Source organism: Aulostomus chinensis, chromosome 1, assembly GCF_037954235.1.
Source record: "Aulostomus chinensis isolate RoL2024-O1b breed Wild chromosome 1, RoL_Achi_v1.0, whole genome shotgun sequence".
Lineage (NCBI taxonomy): Eukaryota > Metazoa > Chordata > Actinopteri > Syngnathiformes > Aulostomidae > Aulostomus > Aulostomus chinensis.
Genome location: NC_141320.1, coordinates 3,460,574 through 3,475,903, shown reverse-complemented (window position 1 = coordinate 3,475,903; position 15,330 = coordinate 3,460,574). Strand labels below are relative to the sequence as shown.

At 46.1% G+C, this 15,330-nt stretch overlaps 1 protein-coding gene, 1 non-coding gene and 1 gene segment (V, D, J or C); 2 read left to right on the top strand and 1 right to left on the bottom strand.

Annotated features, from left to right (window-relative positions):
* Nucleotides 1-15,330, top strand: part of LOC147270010 (Ig kappa chain V-III region MOPC 63-like) — a 495,635-nt gene that overhangs the window by 272,114 nt on the left and 208,191 nt on the right.
* On the top strand, nucleotides 1,752-14,669 carry LOC147270020 (uncharacterized). The gene is made up of 2 exons (XM_086204787.1): nucleotides 1,752-1,965; nucleotides 14,071-14,669. Exons 1-2 carry the CDS (start codon nucleotides 1,752-1,754, stop codon nucleotides 14,667-14,669), a joined length of 813 nt encoding a protein of 270 aa, XP_086060913.1.
* Nucleotides 12,796-12,867, bottom strand: trnae-uuc (transfer RNA glutamic acid (anticodon UUC)). The gene has a single exon. It is a non-coding gene; the product is annotated as a tRNA-Glu (tRNA).

Sequence of the window (15,330 nt, the reverse complement as noted above, 5' to 3'; positions counted from 1 at the left end):
AGAACCCCGAGATCAAAGACTGAATTCAGAGATCAAACACAGAATTCAGAGATCAAACACATAACCTATGGAGGCTACACCCCCCCCCCCAACAGTTTCCATTTCAGTCAAATCAATTTTATTTTTTTAGTGCCAAATCACAACAAAAGTGATCTCATGACACTGTACAAGTAGAGCAGGTCCAGCACCTCAGTCCTTCCATCAGTTAACACCCAACAATTCTCCATCAGCAAGCACATCCTGCAACAGTAGTGACTAAAACCTTCTTTTAACAGGCAGGAATGTAGACCAGATCCAGGATCAGTGGGAACTGATGTCTGCTTTGACCCCCTGGTGAAAGAATATGTCCTGTCTTGTCTCCTGTCTTCCTCCAGAAAGGTGGCAACCTGACAGCAAACAAACCCATCCTCTGAACTAGGAGTCTCAGTTGAGGCTCCATCTGAAACCAAAGACTTTGGATGAATGACTATCAACCTCCATTCTTTGTTGGACTAAACATTCATTAGTTAGCAGTTAGCTAAGCTACCTGTGGTCAAACCTGCAGCTGATGAAACACAGTAAGAGCAGGCTAGCTAACATTCAGGTTTGATTTATGAATGGAAAGAACCAGAGACAAATAGAATGACATCATCAATACAAAACCTGGTGTTACAAAGGTGAGGTGAACAATTTTAACAGTCAATCCCAAATTTAGGCCTGAAGTTAGAAAATAATATTAGCTAGTTAGCAACGTTAGCGTATTCTGCCCAAGTAGAAAACATGATTTGTTTATCTGGATGAAATAAAAATGGATGAAAACGTCCAGAACTTCCCTCCCAAATCTGATTTCTTCAACTGAAAGAACTCTAACATTTCTAGATTCATTCCCTCCAGTAAGGTCTCATTTCCAGCTCTGCTCTCCCTCCACTACTGTTCAGTGTAGTATTTATTTTACTGACTACTTCATTGACAGGTGGTAAAAATGTCTGGTGTTTCCTGAACTTAACTGAGTGCTGCTCAGTAAAGTTGCCATGACTTGAGATTCTCTTCCTGCTGGGTCCATTTCAACATTCTTATCCTTCCTAGCATTGGAGATAAAGTAGCAGTCAGGGCTGTACTTGATTAGTACTGCATATAGTACACATCAGTCACTGCCATTACACAGTGGAATGGTAGTTGAAGTACTGTTTAGCAGCAAGCTGAAAACTGTTGTGGTCTTTGACAGTTCTCTTGTTTCTGAATGAAAATCCTGTGAAGGAGAATCATGGAGACATCCTAAAAATGGCTGAGGTCTCTGAGCTGCAGCAGGTCTGAGCTGCTTTTGATGCCCAGATGATGAGGAGGCAGTGAATGGTGGGTTTGGTGGAGCTGGAAAAAGGCTGCAGGTGGTGAGGGGTCTGCTGGTGTCAGGACCTGAGTCGTTGGGTCACAGTCCAAATCCATCTTTGTCGTCATGACAGCTGGACTGCCACAACATTCGGAGGATGATAGTGGCCTGGGTCTGTCCCTGACTCAAGATGTTTTGTGTCTGACCTGAGCAACAGACTGCAACGTGGTAAGTACAGCCTAAAGATTTGCACAATAGAAGTCAATTGTCTCCCTCCTTTAATCCACTCTCAGGTATCCATTATACATTACAGGAGAGTTTGATGGCCTTCTGCTGGGTGACAGGGGTTCCCCATGCCAACGTAGGCTGCTGACCCCTTACCTGCACCCTGAACCAGGCCCCCAACAGAACTTCAACTGGGCTCACTGCAGGACCAGAGGTGGAGATGACCATAGGCCTGCTAAAAGCCCGTGTCCAGTGCCTCTGTCACCTCAGGGTGTCCCCTGAGAGGGCCTGTGATATTCTTGTGGCATGTGTTCTTCATAATATTGCCACTATTAGAGGAGAGCAACACCCTGCCCTACAAATAGAAGAGCCTGATGACGACCCCATCCACCTGCCAGCTATCCAGGACAGCAGAGCCGTCAGAGACACCATATGTCAGAATCACTTTGGCGTTTAATTAGCAATCATCCTCCCCACCACAGTCCAATAAAGGAACAATACACATTTCATTTGGTCTTCTTTATTTCCTAGCAATAAAAAAGCTCGTTCAGTTCACATTCCACTAGTTAACATTTTCACCTGGAGCCATGCACCCCCCTCTAACTTGGGCTCCAGTCGTTCTGTTTCCAGATCTGCTTTCCTAATCTGGCGGTCCAAGGACTGCATTTCTTTGTCACTTTTTTACATTTTTCTCAGCAGGTGGACTCTGTAAAGTTCCTTTACTGGTAACTGAGAACATGAGGATTAGACAGTTGGACATGAATCTGTTGACTGAACATCTCACTGTGTCAGTGTGTGCACTGGAGGTCGAGGGACCCTCCTGCCCAGCCATGCTCTGTTAAAGAGGACAAGACTGTCTTCATACTTCAGTGTAGGCTGATGTCTCTATATTCCACCAGAATGGTAAGAAATATGAATGGGAGAAGAATCAGGAATGTATCAAGATGTGACTTCTACAGGCCTTTCTGGATCCCCCACTGTAAAGGCAGCAGACAGCGTTTGTCCATCCTCTTCGTCCTGGAGGAGAGATGTTTCAGTGACTTGAAATAACATTGAGAAAATCTTTACTGACAGTTACTGTGTCTGTTGTGGCACAAGGCAAATGGCACCAGCAGAACCTGTTGGGAAATAAAGTCATGGGTGCATATCTATATCTATATCTATATCTATATCTATCTATATATATATATATAGAGAGAGAGAGAGCCATATTACATTTTATGAAGGCACTGGTGTCTTGGGGGTTGGGTTCTCAGGATGAACTCCCTCAGCCACTGGCCTTCCTAAACTCTGGCTCCTGTGCCTGTTAGAGGTGGTGGTGCTGGACCACCACCCGTTTTACGGGCGTCTGCCTTCTTTCTGTTGTCACACATTGACCCGAGCAGCAAAGTTCCTCCACGCCATCTCTCTCTCTTTTGCAGCTGCAGCGGTGTTGCACTTCTTTTTAACGCGTGTTGGAACTCTTCACATGATCGCATCAAGATTTCCAACTCCACTGACGTGAAAAACAAAGCTCTCCTCTTCTCCGTCGCCATGGTGACTCGGTGCATCGGGGCTCCATTTATGCTGGCTTTTTAGAGTTGTCGTGATCGCGCTTTACCCCAGGTGGACCTACTCAGAGTTGATCAAACTGATTCAAATCCGCTGTTCTGAAACCAAAAACTCTGAGTTTTCTATCTCAGGGAAGATCAACTCAGAGATCAGGATGAAACTCAGGGTTTGATGAACCTGCTTTGTGAAACGGGCCCCTCAAGTCCCAGTCTTCAAGAGTTTCTCCTCAAACTGTCAACCTGCTGTGACTCATAGGACAGCCGACACACAAACATCTGTTAAAATGACTCATCATTTCAAATGCTTTTATTGTGAAGCCCTGGATGGAACACATTCCCATGAAAATGCTGCTTTTATTGTGAGGCTTGGCCTCCAAATCAGTCCACACATTCAACTCTGATGTCATCAGATCAGAAGGTGGCAGTGTTGTGTCTGTTTGTGTGTCTCTGGTTCCTCTGCCTGCCTCTGCTGTCTTCTTTCAGGTCTTCTTGATGGTCCGGCTTCTTCTCCTCCATCGAGGGGTTGCTCTCACAGAGTGGAAGCCTTGTAAACCTGGTGATTCCAAGATGGCTGCTGCGTTCATTCCTCGTTACTGTTATGGTGTTGATTCACTACACGCCCACATTGTTGTGCTGATTAGAGAAAAAGGTTATGTTTCCATCCAAGTGTCCTGCATAACTCTCAGCAAGTAACTTAACATAAGAGGTAACTTGGTTTGTAGAGTAGAAAATACTTGAAGTGGGAAAATACTTGAAGTGGGAAGACTGAGAATACTTCAATATGTGAGCCTGTGTACTTGAGCTTTGGCCTTGTTTCAGTGTCAGGAACCAATCAGAGCAGCCTCCTCCTGACTAAACAGCTCTACTCATCAAGCCCCTGACCCCAGACTCTTCTTGGTGAACTGATCAGAGATCAGATTAGTAGAGAAGCAGTGACACAAAGGGAAACTTCCTCATTCCCTGAACGCAGCTCCATCAAACAGAGCAATGCTAACTGTTCACCTGCAGTAGTGATGTCATCAGGACGGGAAGTTGATCAGACATGGGAACTTTGACTCAGATCAACCAGGGAGGGAGGAGTTCTCAGAGTTTGATTGTGCTGATGAATCATCAGAACTCTCCATCACGCCGTGGTCTCAGCGTTTGACCTGAAGTCCCAGGCTTCAAGGGTTCTCCCCAAACTCTCAGGGTGGGTCTGACCACATCTGAAGGAAGTCATTCCACCTGTGTTACACTCAATAACATGTCTCCCTACTACAGAGATCCCTGATTCTGAATTGAGTCATTGGAGGTGGACCTCATAGCAGATAAAACTGCAGGTTCACTACCAACAACTCCAGACTCCATTGCTCCTTAAAAAAAAGATCCTTAAACAACAGAGAACAGCTGTGTGGTAGAATTCCATCACCAGGCAACTAAACAAGAGGCAGACAAGTCTTCAAATGGATAAGAAGGTCCTCAGTAGAGCCAGAGCCTCCTATTATTTATCACTAACAGAGGAACAGAAAACAGTCCAGGTTTCTTTCCAGCACTGAGCTAAACTGACAGAGTCCTGACTCTGTAGACCCTGGATTCCTTCAGGTCTCAGTAGAGACGACTTTAGGAGCTTCTTTGAGGACAACATAGGAACTATTAGGATCAAATTAATCAGCTCCTGTCCTCAAGAGATTCTAATTGACCTGTAAACTCAGTCAACACAGAAACTGCTGTTGAACCAGATGTTTCTTTAGACCACTTTTATCAAATTAACAGTCCAGAACTTCATTCAATGATGACCTCATCAAAACCTTCAACCTGTCTCTTAGATTCAAGACCTTCTAGGCTGCTGGATGAAGTCTTTCCCTCTGTGAGTCGATTAGAGTTTGTACTCATTTATGATAAATCTTAGATCTAACCAAAATTTAAACATGGTGTTCCTCAAGGTTCAGTGCTGGGGCCGATACTCTTCATTTTATATATGCTTCCTTTAGGTCATGTTATTCAAAAACACTCCATCCATTTCCACTGTTACACAAATGATACCCAGTTTATTTCTCAATAAAGCTGGATGAAGGCCAACAGTTGTCTAAACTACAAGCATGCATTCCAGACATGAAGGCCTGGATGACTTATAACTTTTCACTGTTCAACTCTGATAAGACAGAAGTTCCTGTGCTTGGCCCCAAACCCTTCGAGACACATTATCTAGTGATGTCACTGCTCTATTGTGACTCTTTATTATCAGGCTGTACTAACAAGTGTTTGAAGACTCTGCAGCTGGTCCACAATGCAGCTGCATGCAAATTGACAGGAACTAAGAAGCAAGACCCCCAAGTCTTAACTTCGCTGCACTGGCCTCCAGTAAAATCCAGCGTGGAGTTTAAAATCCTTCTCCCCGCTTGTGAAGCTCTTCAAGGACAATTCCAGTGCAAAACAAACCTAATGTGTGTTCTTGTGTTATTAATTATTTTGAAGAATTGCAGGGATGTATTTTTGCAGCATCCAAATGTAACCAAGTTTGTGCGCATACCGCAAATTAGCTCCCAACACAGGTTGAACTGAAAAGTCAAGCGGAATCTCATGTCTTTCATGATGTTTCTGGTGTTGAAGCAGGTATGTGGAGGGTGGGGAGCTGATCAGTCCTCCGAGTTGGAAGCACCTGGGCCCATTTTTGATTTACTGTTGTGTTTTAATAGTTAGATACATTCATTATTTGACTTTCAACCTGCTTCTCCCACTCTTTTCTCACAGCTTCAGTGCCATGTTTAGACAAATGGTTTCTCCCCAGTGTGCGTTCTTATGTGTTTTTTCAGATTTCCCTTGTCTGACCATCTTTTGCCACAAACTGAGCAGGGGAATGGTTTCTCCCCAGTGTGTGTTCTCATGTGTCTTTTCAGATGTCCCTGTTCTGAGAATATTTTGCCACAAACTGAGCAGGGGAACGGCTTCTCTCCAGTGTGCGTTCTCATGTGTCTTATCAGTGGTCCGTTTTCTGAGAATCTTTTGCCACAAACAGAGCAGGGAAATGGTTTCTCCCCAGTGTGGGTGCTCATGTGTCTTTTCAGTTGTCCCTTTATTGAGAATCTTTTAGCGCAAACTGAGCAGGGGAATGGCTTCTCCCCTGTGTGAGTTCTCATGTGCTTTTTCAGACATCCATTTTCTGAAAATCTCGTGCCACACACTGAGCAGGGGAACGGTTTCTCCCCAGTGTGTGTTCTCATGTGTGATTTAAGATGTCCCTGTTCTGAGAATCTTTGGCCACAAACTGAGCAGGGGAACGGCTTCTCTCCAGTGTGCGTTCTCATGTGTCTTATCAGTGGTCCGTTTTCTGAGAATCTTTTGCCAAAAACAGAGCAGGGGAATGGTTTCTCCCCAGTGTGGGTGCTCATGTGTCTTTTCAGTTGTCCCTTTACCGAGAATCTTTTAGCGCAAACTGAGCAGGGGAATGGCTTCTCCCCTGTGTGAGTTCTCATGTGCTTTTTCAGACATCCATTTTCTGAAAATCTTTTGCCACAAACTGAGCAGGGGAACGGTTTCTCCCCAGTGTGAGTTCTAATGTGTCTGTTCAGACATCCCTTTTCTGAAAATCTTCTGCCACAAACTGAGCATGAGAATGGTTTCTCCCCAGTGTGTGTTCTCATGTGTCTTTTCAGATATCCCTTTTCTGAAAACCTTCCTCCACAAACTGAGCATGAGAATGGTTTCTCCCCAGTGTGTGTTCTCATGTGTACATCCAACTTCCTTCTGTTTCTAAAACCTTTACTGCATGCTGAGCACCTGAAGGGACGATCATCCTCACTGACTTCTGTCTGAGATTCAGAAGGACCAAAGGTCACGTTCCTGATGATCTCTGATTCTCTTTCAGTCTTTACTTTTTGCTCTTTTGAGCTGCAATGAGTCACTTCCTGTCCTGGGCTCAATTTCTGAAGCAAATTCTTCCTTGAGCCAAAGGGTTCCTTGTGCTCAGAGGAGGCTGTGTTATCAGGTCTGACCCAATCATCCTCACTGACTGCTGTCTCGGATTCAGAATAGTCTGACATCTGGTCTTCAGTCTGGGGTTGTTCAAGTGGATCTGGATCTACCTTGCTGGCTGGTTCTGGTTCTGGTCCTCCACACTCTTCTCCATCAGCTTCTGTTTTCAGAGGATGAATTGGGCTGCTGCTCAGAGACTCTTCTTTCAAGTTCTCCTCAGTTAGACTCTGATGAAGCTGTGGGAACTGAGGTTTCTCTTCGTCCCCTTCACTCTTCACAGGGACCAGAGTGAAGGGGAACGTGGTGATATCAGCCTCCTGCTGCCCTTGAAGCTGCCCTCCCTCCTCACTGGTCCAGAGCTCCTCCCACTCCTCTTTAATGTGGGGGGGCTCTGGGTCCTGCAGCTCAGGGGGAACCTCTTCTTTAATCACCAGCAGCTGCTCCACATCTGCAGGACACAAACAGCAACATCAGAAATCTCTTCATTTTACTCTGAAACAGTGGAGCAACAGACAGAAACAGAAATCAACTCAATGAAAAGTGCCAGTCAGCAAACTGGGAACAGAAACACTGGCTTCAGATGCTTGGATCAACGTTGTGTCACCCAGGTCAAAGGTCATAGTTCCCATCATATCTGCCAGTTGATTCATCAGTAATTTCTAGAATGAGATCCTGCAGGAGAATGAGAGTTAAAGTGCTGTACAAAAGTATTTGCCCACTAACCAATTTCTGATATTTCTTGCACATTTGTAACGATCATCCATTTCAGATCCAGCAAACCTAAATATTATGCGAAGATAAAACACAAGAAAGTTATAAAGTTAGTTGTTATTTAATAAGGTAAAAAACATCTGAGCCTACAAAGGCCCATGTGAATAAATGATTGCCCCCCTGCCTCTAACAGCTGGTTGCACCACCTTTTGCAGCAATAACTGCAGTCAAGTGTGAGCGATAAGAGGCGATGAGTCTTTCACATCGCTGTGGTGGGATTTTGGCCCACTGGGTTGCACTCAGAATGACGTTTCTCTTTCTCTCTCTCTCCCTTCAGAAAGTAACAGATGAGCCACAAACTGAATGTGGACCAGATTGACTGCAGAAGCTGAAGAATCCACTGGAAAAGGCAGCAATGAGAGGACAGGTTCACCTCCTCTCTTTCCCTCCGTGCCCTGTCATTGATGCGTCTCAGCATCTTCTACAATTCTACAATTCTACAATTTCATTTAGCAGACGCTTTTGTCCAAAGCGACGTACAACACAAGCAAGAATTCAGACCTAATTAAGGAAAAGTCCATAGGAAGCGCAAAAGTGCTTCAGTTGTGATTTGGTCACAGGTACTGCCATCTAGTGGCAGAAGAAGTGTCGCCCCCCCCCCCTTTTTTAAAAATATAATATAACAGACATACAACATCACACAACACAGTTAGTGCTACATAATCACTAAGGGCTGGGTCTTGGACCCTCTGACTTATTCTACCCCACAGGACAAAGAGGAGAAGAGTCAGGTTAAGTGCATCGGTGCACTCTGAACAATTGAGTCTTCAATTGTCTCTTGGGAGAGTTCCTTCTCTACTTTGTCATGGATCTGAACCCCCTACCATCAAACCATGTTCCATCAAAGAAAGAGGACTTTGGTCAACTTGGGCCATGAGAAGTCCAGAACAAATGACTTGGATATGGAGGTTTGTTAGAGTTTGCGGAGGGAAAAAGGAGGCTGTTGTTGAGGAGTGGATTGGTGAGAAAGGAGAGTGGAGCTGTTCAGGTGCTCCAAACAAGAAGCTGAGAACAGGACAAGAAGACAAACAAGAGGTTTAACAACGCCAACCCTTCAGTTTGGTAAATATCGGCTACATTGAGAGCTCTTATAATTCTGACTTTATTTTGTAAGTTGATCTCAGAATTGGAACCAGAAATGTTTTTGTAGTTTTCTTTTTTAATTTGGCCCCGAGGGACTGCCACCTGCTCCTGGTCAGGGCTTTGGGGCCTCAGGGACCCTCAGAGTTCCACCAGCAGAAGCTCAAGCCCTGTTCAAACTACGCTACTTTTGTTAGCGACAGGCCCTGCTGTTCACACCGTCGACGCTCAATCAGGCTGCTGTTCACACGACAAGATTTGTCGGCGCACAGGAGCGTTCATTAATGCCTCAGCCTGATGGGGAGGGAAGTCACTGACGCCTAAAATCTTGCAGTGTGAACTGAGCTTTAGCCTTCATGTGGGACCAGGTTGGACCGGTCTGAGGGTGAAGGTCTGACAAAGTGCAATCCAATTACATGACAACAACAGTGATCCAGAGAACCACCTTACCCCCCCCCCCCCAAAACCACCACATCCTGTCCGGCCTCAAGCTTGATTTATGCTTCTGCGTCGTGGCGACGCCGTACCTACGCCGTCAACGCAGACCCCTACGCCGTAGCCCGACGTGCACCTCCAAAAAATCCTGACTACGCGTCGCGTCGACGCATAGTGACGTGAACGTCAACGGACTGTGATTGGTCCGCTCACATGACGTTTCCGGTTCAGCACAACAACACCGCTATTTTTTAAGTTTCTGTGGTGAGAGCAACACGCAAAAATAAAAATGGACCAAGCCGAAGAAAGAGTTATCGAGGAGGTTCGCAGGTATGACCACCTTTACAACTTCCATTGTTGTCTCTGTCTCTGACCCATGTGCTTTGACCGGAAGAAAACTAAGGAATTCGACAAGAGTCCCCCAAAACCATACGAAGATAAAGCCACACCCCTCTAGTGGCTTGGCGGTGAATTACAGAGCAACGCGTTCCCTCGACGCAGAACTATAAATGCACAATGACGACGTAGGGGCTACGGCGTCGCCACGACGCAGAAGCATAAATCAGGCTTCAGTCACCACCATGTGCCCCCTTCACATTCCTGTCTGCCCCCTTACAAATGCCTGTCTAGAACCGGCCCTGCTGCAGCTCCACTTCCTGGACTGAATGAGGGGCCCAGCAGGTCCCTGCGGGGACTCACCTGCTCTGTCCAGCCTGACTCGGGGCTTCAGCACGGCATCGAGCAGCAACCTCTGCCGGCGGTTCTCCCGCTCGTACTCCGCCACGGTTTCCTCCAGCAGAGCCACGATCTGCTCCGCGGCCGCCGCCAGCCGCTCGGTGAGCAGCGCTCTCAGCACCGGGACTCCAGCCGCTGAGTCTCCTTCTCCCAGCTGCAGCAGGAAGTCTTCAGCGGCGGCGAGGATCCGCTCCTGGACCGACACCCGCAGCAGCTGCGCGGCGCACATGTTGAGGTTCTACCGGCGCCACTCAGCCTTCAGGAGACAAAGACCGAGGCTGGGGCTTCACGGACTTCTCCTTCTTTCCTTGTTGTGTTCAAAGCTTCCCGCGTCTTCTTCTCGTTTTGTGAAGCGCGTATTGATGACGTATGTGGTGACGTCCAAAGCCTCGCCAGCCAGCAGTGACCACGTGACTGATTCAGGCCCTGCTTCTCCGGCTAGGCGTGAGATTCTAAATGTAAAGCAGTGAAACGCCGTGGTTTCCTCCCTCTGGTCCGCGCGTCTGTTGCAGCTTCGTTTCCATCACAGCTCTCTCAGCCCCATCAGCCATGTTGTTCATCATCGTGTTTGTTTTTGGAAATTGTACTAAAAGGACGGTTTGTTTGTTTGTTTGTTTTTTCTTTAAATGACCTGTGGCAGCACTTGGATGATGAAGTGGGGAGACTTGGAAGAAGTGGAACTCCAGCGAGTACATCAAGTACAGCGAGTACATCAAGTACATCAAGTACAGCGAGTACAGCGATACTAGCAGATACTGGACGGACTCAAGATCCTCTGGTGCACTGAAGAGCCAGCAGACTGCCTGTCCCAGCCTCTTCCTGCTGGCCACAGACTTCCTGTGCAGGCCGTCATCATCAGGGCCATGTGAGCGTGTGTTCTCCACGGCAGGAGAAATCGCTTCAAGAAACCCAACAGACTTGATTTGAAAACGTTGGAAAAACTTCTTTTTTAATAAAAATTTGTAAAAACAAAGCGTCCTCATTCCCATCACTTTCACTGAGACTTTCACATCATGGTCCCATTGTTCAAAGACATGGAACGATCCAGTATGAACACAAAGACTTCAATGATCTTATTGTGTTCACGGGTCATCAAATCAGTGTCAGTTCAGTCGGTCAAGCCTGCAGGGAAGTTTACAGTCCAGCAGGTGTCAGTATTCAGTGACAGTAACACAGTGTCATGGCGTCCACAGGCTTCATGACGCCTCATCCACCCTTCACCACTTCTCCTGTCTGTCCACCAGTCTCTTCACTTCTCTCTCTCTTTATCTCTGTCCCTCTCTTTCCTTCTGTATATCTGTCTTCCTCCATTCTCTGTCTTTGTCTCTGCCCCGCTCTCCTGCTCTCTTTCCCCCCATCCGGTCAAAGCAAACATCCCTTTCTACTGATCCTGGATCTGCTCCACGTTCCTGCCTGTTAAAAGGAAGGTTTTCATCACCACTGTTGCAGGATGTGCTGCTGGTGGAGAATTGTTGGGTGGAGGTTCATTGAAGGAGTTTGGTGCTGGACCTGCTCTACTAGTAAAGAGTCATGAGAGAACTTTGTTGTTTGGCGCAATACAAATAAAACTGACTTGACCAGTGTCATTTGTAGTCTTTTGTTAATTGCATGCCACATGAAATTATTGTTGGTCAGTTTTCTAGCGACTGTCTCACAGTGGCAAGACAAGAACACTTCTACTTTTGATGATGACAGTTTGTTCAACACTAAACTTCATCCAGTACCATGTTGTCAAACACTGGAACCTCCACAGCACCTGAACAGGGACTTGAACCCTGGACCCTCACATTAAAAGTCTGATGCTCTACCGTCTGAGCTCCTCAGGCTCTTTCTACAGCATTGAGACAGGAACAGAAACACCTGTGAAGGTCAAACTGATGCTTTCTTGACTTGTTCAGTCCTCCATGTTGAAGTCCACCAGGCTTTTGATTGGCTCTGATTCTCTGTGGCAAAATCCAACAAGAGGCTCCAAAAATGTCCTGAATGTCACAAGAATGCACAGGACAAGATGTTAGTTTCCTTCATGTCTGCAGTTCCTCCACTGGAAAGTAAAGTCAATGCTGCTCCTCTGCTGAAACCTGGGATCGGACCAGGGACCTTTAGATCTTCAGTCTAAGGCTCTCCCAACTGAGCTGGTTCAGTTCTGAGTGAGGGCCCTGCTTCTCTCATTTATAATCTCTTCCACTCTCACTGGACCTTAGAGAGGATTGGAGCTTCTGAAGTCCTGACACAAATCAAACCAGGGACTTTAAACTACACAGTGAAGGAGTTGGTCATCAAGGTTGATGGCAGCTTATTAAGTTCTAGCTTTGATCAAATATAAGAAATGTAAATGAATTCAACATTGATTACATTTCCCTCCTTTCTTTGGTGCCCTCAGACTTTCTGAGAACTGTAGGAGGAACTGCTCTCTGTTCTGTGTTTGTTCTGCTCAATGGAGGAAGGAATGGAGCTCTAAGTTTTCCAGTTCCTACATCAGTGAATGGACTTTCTGTGCTGCAAGGAACCAAAGCTACTAAGGAGGATTACAGAGTTTGTCCTTGCAGGAGTCAGTGGCTTAATAGAGTCTAACAAAGGGTTGAACCTGAATGAGACAGTCACCCTTCAACATGGGGCCATGGCAGAGTGAACCAAGGACACTATAATGGGGGTGAGAGTGGAGCCATGATGGATTCACAGTTCATCACCTCCACCATCATGTGGACCACCTGATCACCTCTCCCTCAACCTCTAAATAACTCATTCCCTGACCGGGAATCGAACCCGGGCCGCAGCGGTGAAAGCGCCAAATCCTAGCCACTAGACCATCAGGGACCACACTGAGCTCTCCAACAACAGAGACTATAGACAATGACTCAAGAACACAGGACTCTGTGGTCTCAGTTTGAGATGCAGAGGGTCCACCAAGACCACCAGACACCTCAGCCCCCTAAAGACAGTCCACCCGCAGGATCAGCTTCTATCACACAGTGGTCCAGAACCATTATGAAGCCTGATCAGGAATGTGAGCAAAGCTCTTGGAACAGGCCTGCTGCCACCACAACTAAGATCCTTTAACTGTCAACATTGGTTTGTCTCATTGGAACATTTTCAAACCCTCGTTGCTCAGATTTTACATGAATTTGATCATGACTTTAGACACATGTTCTGTTTATTAATTAAATAATCATTCAGTTATGAATTTAGTGAGTCAACTCGACTTGGTCAATGATAAAAGTTAGTCTGGTTATTATTCAGTCACACACACACACACACACACACACACACGCACACACACACAGCCTGTCTTCAGAAAGATCTGATATCTTTGATAAATCGCCAGCTGAATAGGATAAATGTTGCTCCGCTGTTTCAGAGTCAAATGAAGAGATTTCTGATGTTGCTGTTTGTGTCCTGCAGATGTGGAGCAGCTGCTGGTGATCAAAGAAGAGGTTCCCCCTGAGCTGCAGGACCCAGAGCCCCCCCACATTAAAGAGGAGTGGGAGGAGCTCTGGACCAGTGAGGAGGGAGGGCAGCTTCAAGGGCAGGAGGAGGCTGATATCACCACGTTCCCCTTCACTCTGGTCCCTGTGAAGAGTGAAGGGGACGAAGAGAAACCTCAGTTCCCACAGCTTCATCAGAGTCTAACTGAGGAGAACTTGAAAGAAGAGTCTCTGAGCAGCAGCCCAGTTCATCCTCTGAAAACAGAAGCTGATGAAGAAGAGAGTGGAGGACCAGAACCAGAACCAGCCAGCAAGGTAGATCCAGATCCACTTGTACAACCCCAGACTGAAGACCAGATGTCAGACTCTTCTGAAGCTGAGACTGAAGTCAGTGAGGATGATTGGGTCAGACCTGATAACACGGCCTCCTCTGAGCACAAGGAACCCTTTGGCTCAAGGAGGAATTTGCTTCAGAAACTGAGACCAGGACAGGAAGTGACTCATTGCAGCTCAAAAGAGCAAAAACTACAGACTGAAAGAGAATCAAAGATCATCGGGAATGTGAACTTTGGTCCTTCTGAATCTGAGACTGAAGTCAGTGAGGATGAGCGTCCCTTTAGGTGCTCAACATGCAGTAAAGGTTTTAGTTACAGAAGTAGTTTGGATACTCACATGAGAACACACACTGGGGAGAAACCATTCCCCTGCTCAGTTTGTGGCAAAAGATTCTCAAAGGGAAATCTGAAAAGACATATGAGAATACACACTGGGGAGAAACCATTCCCCTGCCCATTTTGTGGCAAAGAATTCTCAGAAAATGAACATATGAAAATGCACATGAGAACGCATTCTGGGGAGAAACCATTCCCCTGCTCATTTTGCGGAACAAGATTCAAAGGAAAGCAACATCTGAAAACACACATGAGAACGCATACTGGGGAGAAACCATTCTCCTGCCCGTTTTGTGGCAAAGGATTCCGAGTTAACGGGAATCTGGAATCACACATGAGCGTACACACTGGGGAGAAACCGTTCCTCTGCTCAATATGTGGCAAGAGTTTCTCAAAATGGAATCGAAAAAGACACGTGAGAATGCATGCTGGAGAGAAACCATTCTCCTGCATGGTTTGTGGCAAAAAATTCTCAGTTAAGGAAAGTCTGAAATCCCACATGAGAATGCACAATGGGGAGTAATTGTTCCCCTCCCCAGTATGTGACTAGATTGTCAGATACAGTTGCCCAATAAATGTGAGTGTTCTGCTGTAAAGCAAGTGGTTTAAAGCTGGTGCAGTTCTACATTATGATGTAACAGATGGCATCACCCACATTGCAACAGACAAGTAAATACTGACTTGGTTACATGCAAAAACATGAAGATCCCTCACATTGTGTGAACACATTATCACAAGTGTTCTAAAAAGAACATTTCATTAGTATTAGTTAATGGGGAAAAAGCAAGGCTACTGCAAACAAGCGGCATGGCTCAGGGGTAGAGGTCGAGCAACCAAAGGTTCGATCCCCGACCCCGGTGACCATGTCCAAGTGTCCTTGAGCAAGATACTGAACCCATAATTGCTCCTGATGAGTAGGTTGGCGCCTTGCATGGCAGCCTCCACCATCATTGTGTGTGTGAATGGGTGAATGAGACGACTGTGTTAAGATTGTTAGTTAGATAGTTGCTGATTGATGGATGCACTGTGTTAATAAATATATTTTTATTATAAGAGAGGAGTCGTAGTGTCTTTTGTGTACCAACTTGTGGTCACGTGTCTCAGCAATAGCAGTGCTCTGATCTCATCCTCCAACATCAGAGCTGTCCCTTGGTCGTTAATGTTACAGAATATTGACTGTTAGT